Here is a 7,647-nt window from a genome sequence, read left to right as displayed (position 1 = left end):
TATATATTATATATATTTTTTTTTTACAAAAAAAATATTGACAGAGAGAAACAAAACAAAAACATTGTGGGCTTTTCAAGGGTAGTAAGATGGAGTAAATATTCCTATTCCCCTAGGAGCCAAAATTTGACTATTTTATTGAAATATATGTGTTACATTTGAATATGTATATTATTCAACTGCATATTTCGTTAGCTATATTGGATTTTAAGTGTCTTTTTCATTGATGTAATGTGCTGGCTTTAATTTCCTCATTTAGGTTATTCCATAAGTTAACTCCACACCTTGTAATGCAAATTTGTTTAATTGATTTTTAACTTTTGTGTCACTCTCCCATGTTCTGTGTTTGACTTTCTATAGTCAAACACAGCTGTTTGACTATAGAAAGAAATTACTTAACTGGGTTGCTAATTCAGTTTAGCATTAAACCTGTAAGACAAAAATGTGAGCAAATTTATCAACACATTTAAATCTGATTTATTGCACATTTCTGATGAATCTTAGTGATGTGGTTAAAGCTAAATGTAAAATTGTTAAAACATGCCATCTTTTCCTAAAATATAGAACTGTAAAACTGCTTTAAAAATGTTTTTATTTTTCAGCATGTTCCTAAATACCTGATACGTGCATCAAAGCCTCCAGTAACAACTGAAGGATCTGAAAATCTTCAACGTGTCAATACGTCTTCAGACAGTAAGTAATCCACCAAACTGTAACTAACTCCCTCCCGTGGCAAGATACTCACTTAAATGAAATGAAGGTAATGAAATACTTTGTTTTTGGTTCATAGAAAAGAAGAAGAAAAGAAGGAAGACAGTAGCTTGAAGAACCAACAAGCAGAGGAGGTTTTTCAACATTCAGTGCCAAATGTACCCAGAAATGGTACCAGCATATGTGGCCACAAGATGGCAGCATTGTGTCAGGATGTTAAAAAGTCTGAACCTGAATGAGCCTTTTTGCTTAGTTTGAATAAATTTGTTAAATCTGTTGCTTGACTTTTGTATTTTTTTTAGTTTTCCCTCCTGTTTTTTGTGTAGTTTAATGCTATTAATAAACTCATCAACACTCATCCTATTATAGCCTTCAACTTTACATCTCATTTAGTGTCTCTTTTTTGCTTTTGCTCTAAAATTTATAAAAATATCTTGACAAAACAAAACATTATTATCAGACTATTATCAGATCCAGTGTAAATATTTGTGTTTTAAGCTTTGTGCTCTGTGACTTTTAAGACTGAAAAAGAGAAGAGGACTAGCATTTTCAACTATTCGTGTTTCTATAAGCCGGCAGGCAGAATGCAAAGTTAATGAATTTAAGGAGGATGCCAGTTCCTGCCCTCAGGAAAGGGATATCCCTTTTCAAATGCATTGAATATATAACAGAGAACCTCAGAAATTATGCTAAGAGCTAAATATCTGGGCAGCAGAGATGATATTTCACAATAACATGTCCTGGATGATAGCATCAGTTGTTGGCAACCACTGCTAATCTGCCTCATTTGCTTTTATCGCTCAGTTTTAAAACTCTCTCCGGCCATATGGATAGAACACTGGACCGGAAGATGTTGGAGAAGGGGATATAATCTTTGTCAATTATGATTGATGGGGAGAGATGGTTCGATCTTCCTCCTTAGCCCTCTACTACTGGATCCACAATCATGAATCCTTGTTTTCAACTTCTGTGGAAGTTTTTAACCAATTACCCCCAGAACCCACGTGTTAGTTGATAATCAATTTGTGTACAGTTAGATCTCAAACATTTGGCAAGGCACTGAATGAACAGTACAGGGTCTGATATTCAGCCATGTGCGTTTTAAGGTGAATTAATGCCACTGTGGCATAGATATAAGATCCCTAAGGTTGTGGGGAGTCATCAGACTCCAATACCAAGCAAGCCCTGTGATCTTCCTTCGACTCATTGCCTAGCAACGCCAGCCTCTGTGTTCGCCCATAATCTCCTCCAGACATGCTCACATCTCCTTTGATCTTAAATCCGACCTATGAAGTCCTCAAAGTATCATTTGATGAATAAATCAGCTGCACATCAAGTGGTTAGCAAGGAAAATGTCTTGTGAGGTAAATAAAAATGACAGAAAATCTTGTGACGATAAAATGGTGAAATCATTGAAGCTCTGATGTAGCTTTGTTCACGTGGATGGCGCGCGTGTGTGTCTGTTTTGTTTTAGGAGATGGGAACTCAACAAGCCTGTAGCACTTCCTGCTCTACTTTCTCTCAAAATAACATCTGCTGAAAAAACAATTGTGGTTAACTTTCTTTGGCCAGTTTAGCAGAACTGAGTGAATAAGATGTACTGGACAAATCATAAAGCAAGATGTTCGTTCCATCATCTGACCTGATTCTGAAAATTTCTCTCTTATCTTAGGACTTTGTACACTAATATATAAAACAGACAGGAACTCCTGACTGCTCCTCAAGCTGTCTTGAGACTGTAATTTGTTCTTTTAACACCGTAAAAACATTTGAAAAAACACCAACAAATTTTTAATTTGTAATATTTTATAAGAACCACTATCAAACTGGTTGATGGATGTGATCATTAGTGGTTAGTAATGTCTGTGCATTAATAAAAAAAAACACATTAAGTTAGCCTTAAATAAATTAATTTGGCTCATTATTGGCAGGACTATCCTGTATATTCTATTTTTTTTCTCACAGGATTTTTTGTCAGATCAAAGTTTGAGTTGCACTTAGGCATCTTTATTGCGTTCTGTGACTCTAATTCGTGAAGCTATAGCTAACTAGCTGCTAATATACCCTTGATAGCTAGCAAGCTAGCTAGCTAACGTTTTTTGTGTCTATCGTGGGTAATTTATCGTCACTTGACTTCACCAATTTTTTACATTTCAGTGGAGAAACAGGCCTTAAGTTCCACTCATGAACATCTTAAACTCTTAAATTGAGTTTCTACAGTTGCCTGTTTTATACAGCAAATAATAATAATATTTTTGCAGCTTATTGTCTGAATAAATTGTAGTAAAGTATAATTTACTTGACTTGGTGTGTTTTCTTACTTTTCAAATAATTTAGAGTGTTAATAGTGTGTTCTGGTCATTTAGAAAGAATTCTTTCTTCTTTAGAGCATTTTATGTTGCTGGAGAGGTCAGCCTTCCTGTTGGTAGGATTTTGACTTTAGAGTCGACCTTTATGACTTTTGGTTTTATCGTGCTGATGAAGCATAGAAGGCTTCCTGGGGAATATTTTCTTTTGTTTTCTCTTCCATGTCGTCCTTTTTTGACATCCTGACAAAATCTCGGATTACCAAGAGATATGGTCAAATGCAGAGCATTAGGAGGTTTGAGTTGATTTGTATTATAAAGTCGCAGATATTCTTAACAAGTTAGTTTTTGATTTGTTTTTTTTTATTTAATAGCATGACAACTTCTTAACCTTTAATTTTTCATGATAGAGTAACACAACCCTCTTTTTAACCTATTCTTCAAGCTACCCCCATGATTTATGTGATTGTGAGCATTTATATTTGTCCCACTTCTTTTTCTGCTAATGTGTTGAGATTTTTCTGTTTCCTTCAAATGATCTTCACTGTAAATGCTCACTTTGATGTGAACCATGTAAAGAAAGTGAGCTTGATTCAAGTTGAGGCTTATAAATGTTGAATGACAATTATTTTCCTGAAGTGCTTCTGCTTAGAATAAAGGGGAAATGTCAGAGGAGATTAATTTGAGTGCTCTGAATGCAGACGCTAATAGATCTAAAAGAAAAAGGTTTGAAGCATTTTCTATGAAGGATAAAGCTACATTCTTTTATATAGATGAAATATAAAGATGTCAAAATTATATAGCATGTTAACAAGTGAATAAAATCTGTCAAAGGTGATAAATTTAAACGAAAAAGCCTAAGATGCTGCAGAGTAAGAGCTGTAGAGTGAAATAGTAATAGCTGTGTTGTTTTGCATCTAGAACATCTTGGCTTGTAGTTTATAGCTGAACTTAATTAAAAAATGAGAGACTGGTTTTAAAAAGGAGCTACTCTTGCTAATGCACTTGGGCAGGACTGCTAAATAAGTCAGCAGTGATCTTACATTGAATGCAAACAGCTTTGGGCAATGTCAGTCTCAGACTCAGAAAAGGTCATGTGTCAACTGCCTTCGGGGTGTGACCCAGTATGCAGAATGTATCCTATTTCAATAAGTAATATGAAGACATTAGACCCGGTTGTCATGCTCGTTTACTGGTTAATGAGGTCTCCTGCCTTAAAAGGGTGCTTCATTCATTCTTCATGGGTTTGGTGCATTTTTTTCAGATGTAAAATGAAAAAATCCCCCTGTTATACAAGACCAGAGGAATTTTCTATTTGTCTCCAAAGTCAAAAAATGGGATCTGGAAAAGTTAGTTAAATCCAAATTAACAGAGCTCCAGTTGCAAGTCAGACAACATGTGGGTTGTTCATTAAAAGAGGCTGTACAGAACAATGTGTGACTGATTTAAAGTGCAAAAACATGTGTATCACTGCTACTTCGTCAGGAAGGTTTCAGAAAGAAACTGTTTATATGCACTTATGAAATCAGTCAAAAGCAGAACTGCACTACTTGTAATGACATTCCCTTCATATCTGAATGCTTTGAAAAACAGAGCAGTATTTTTTATTTTATTATAGTAATCTGCCTGGCTGCAGATTATAGGGAAATGAATGAAGCAAGACCAGACAGTCACATATTTGCTATGTGACTGTTTTTATATCTACTGTTTGATTCACACACAAGACAACTGAGATCGTTTTCCCTTCCTGTCCAACTGATTAGTCTTTCCAAGCAGCATCACACAAAAGCTGATGGGAGCACCATGGCAAGAGATCAACATAAAATTTTAAGACTATCTCAGGTATGTTGTTTTAAAAGGGCAGGGGAATGCATGCATAATGCATACTACTTATCTGTCATTTGTACAGGCTTAATTTGTGGCTTGTACTGTCTTGCACCTTCAGTCAGAAGGGATAACATTACATGCTGCACACCCAGCAATTTGACTTGCAGCTCTCTCCAGCAGACTAAAGAAGGGAACAAAAGTAGGTCACCATCCAAGAGCCCATACGTTTTTCTCAGTGATTCAGTGCTGCAGTGGTGCTTAGGATGGCTATAGGAGGCAGGATTCTGATGGAAGCATATTTGACATTCAGAGGCTTTCTTCCTCATGCGCTGAGGCACATGGCACATTTAAGATAGTGGTGGACACCAATAGTACCATAGATATAACCTTAGGGGTTTTTCACACCTGGTAGTCCGTAGACTCGGTTTGATTGGGGACCATAGTTGCAATATTTGTTACATTTTCAACTAGTGCGATTCGCTTTCACACTGCATTGTGTCAACCATCATCCATCCATCCATTTTCTTACACCCTTGTCCCTTAGTGGGGTCGGGAGGGTTGCTGGTGCCTATCTCCAGCTAGCATACCGGGCGAGAGGCGGGGTCACCCTGGACTGGTCGCCAGTCTGTGGCAGGGCAACACAAAGACACACAGGACAAACAACCATGCACACACACACTCACACCTAGGGGCAATTTGGAGAGGCCAATCAACCTGACAGTCATGTTTTTGGACTGTGGGAGGAAACCGGAGTACCCGGAGAAAACCCACGCATGCACAGGGAGAACATGCAAACTCCATGCAGAAAGACCAGGGCCAGGAATTGAATCCAGAACCTTCTTGCTGCAAGGCAACAGCTCTACCAACTGCACCACTGTGCAGCCCATTGTGTCAACCAATACAAACTAATAGGAAAACTTGTTTCCCCCCTCGGCTGTGGTGGCTCTGCACCAAGAACCACTGAAGGAAATGTTAAGAAAACCTCAGAAGAAGACATGAGTACAAGTTCCTTCTTCACAAAATGTTAACTAAAATGTATAGTGGCGTCAGATATTAGTGGTTATAGGAGTTCTCTTTTGTCTTTGGTAAAAGACAATGAGCAATGACTCCAGCTAGCGCTAGACTCACATTTGTTTTAGTTGTACTTACCCAGAATGTCCTGCGCTGTAGTCCACCTTTTGCTATTGGAGTGCTATCCGGTCTACTTTGTATTCACATATGTGTTCTAGTTGTGCCAGAGTTCATTTCAACCAAACTGATAGCTATTAAAACCAAAATAAACTATTAAAGTGGTGAACGATTGGATTTGTACAACCCATTGTACTCATCCAGTTACTTAAAATAACTGGATGAGTACAAATACGTTGACGCCAAAATCACTTGAGCACATCCTCAAAACATCTCAAATATTTTAAAGGAAAGCTGTTCCTTTTGTTGTCAGTAGTTTGCAGCACGTGGCAATTTATACACAGACTCTGTTGCAATACGTTTCTGTTACATCACAGAGTTCCTGCATGTTACATCCATAGATCATGTACTGTGGTAATAAAATCCATAACAGTGTTGATTAAATGCTTACAACCAACTTTGCCTCTAAGTTTTGTTTTTCTGCTGCAGCTTGCACTTTAGCTTCAGCCAACTGCTGACTCAACAGATTTCTAAAAAGGCTTTGATCTCAGATTTGTAAAAGTCGCTGAGGATAGTTAAAAGGAAGATTAATAACAGTTGAATCAACTAAAGAACTGCAGACATAATACATGTGACAAAATAGATTTGTAGCAATGGAAATATTACAAGTATTTTCAAAATTATTTTATGATTGAAATATACCAATTTTCTGAGCTCTTTTTTTTAATCTTTTCAGAATGAAAAAATACAATATTGATAGCTTAGATTCATATTTTGCTTATTTACTTCTTGATGGATTCATTTGACCAATTTGTAATTAGTGTACAAATAATCTCAGGAAGGTTTGTGTGAAAAGAAATCCAACTGTTTTTCTTTTTTTGTCTTTTAAGAAACCAACATAGGTCACTAATGTCTATGAAAACATTTATTGTGATGTTTGGCACTGAAGGGAAATCCTTGTACATGACTGTATGAAAAGTGGGTCACTTAAAATAGCTTAAATAACTGTGTGGATAATATACAATAGCTTCATGTGCAATTTCAAAGACCAATTGATTAAAAAGAAGAATCAGAGAATTGCAATATTCCTTTTCAAGATAACAAAAAAAAAATCATGTTTTTTTTTCTTAAAGCCAAAAGATTTGTTTCAGGAACTATCAAAACACTTGAATGATAATAACTTGTAGTTTAAATAAAACATCATTGTCTATGAAAGTCATGTTATTTGTCATAAATATGGTCGTGCAAGTGGAGACATTGATCATGATAAATCTGTCTGAAAGTCAATGAAATCTTTTCCCCTCATGACCTCCAAACAGGCGCAGGAAGGAAAAATGACGTAAGGGGGCCCATTCCGTAAAATCCCAAGCTCCTGCACTTCCTCCTGGCTGTCCTCCGTCCTGTTAAATAAAGGTAATCTTTCCAGGGAAAATGATTCACTGTAACATCACTGTACAGCTGCATGGGAAAGTACAGAGGGAAGAAAAGTTCATATAAAGTGATCTTTGACCTGCCAGTGAGTGAAAAAAAAAAGATTTCTCAGCTTGTAAGGCAGTAAAAAAGGATATGAGCACAAATTCTTTGTTTATTGGAGATGTTGAACTGCCAAAGCATAAATTTACTGTTGGATTTGTTTTCTCTCTCTCTCTCTCTCTCTCTCTCTCTCTCTCTCTCT

At 36.6% G+C, this 7,647-nt stretch overlaps 1 protein-coding gene across 1 annotated transcript in view; it reads left to right on the top strand.

Annotated features, from left to right (window-relative positions):
- LOC103467827 (PHD and RING finger domain-containing protein 1-like) overlaps positions 1-987 on the top strand; it is a 5,019-nt gene extending 4,032 nt beyond the window's left edge. The window contains exons 6-7 of the mRNA XM_008414528.1: positions 603-693; positions 791-987. Coding sequence (XP_008412750.1) covers positions 603-693; positions 791-825 — 126 coding nt within the window. The 3' untranslated portion in view covers positions 826-987. The remainder of the gene's footprint in view (positions 1-602; positions 694-790) is intronic.
- The last annotated feature ends 6,660 nt before the right edge of the window (positions 988-7,647 follow it).

This window comes from Poecilia reticulata, linkage group LG7 (assembly GCF_000633615.1).
Source record: "Poecilia reticulata strain Guanapo linkage group LG7, Guppy_female_1.0+MT, whole genome shotgun sequence".
Taxonomy (NCBI): domain Eukaryota; kingdom Metazoa; phylum Chordata; class Actinopteri; order Cyprinodontiformes; family Poeciliidae; genus Poecilia; species Poecilia reticulata.
This window is presented reverse-complemented; position numbering and strand designations above follow the sequence as displayed.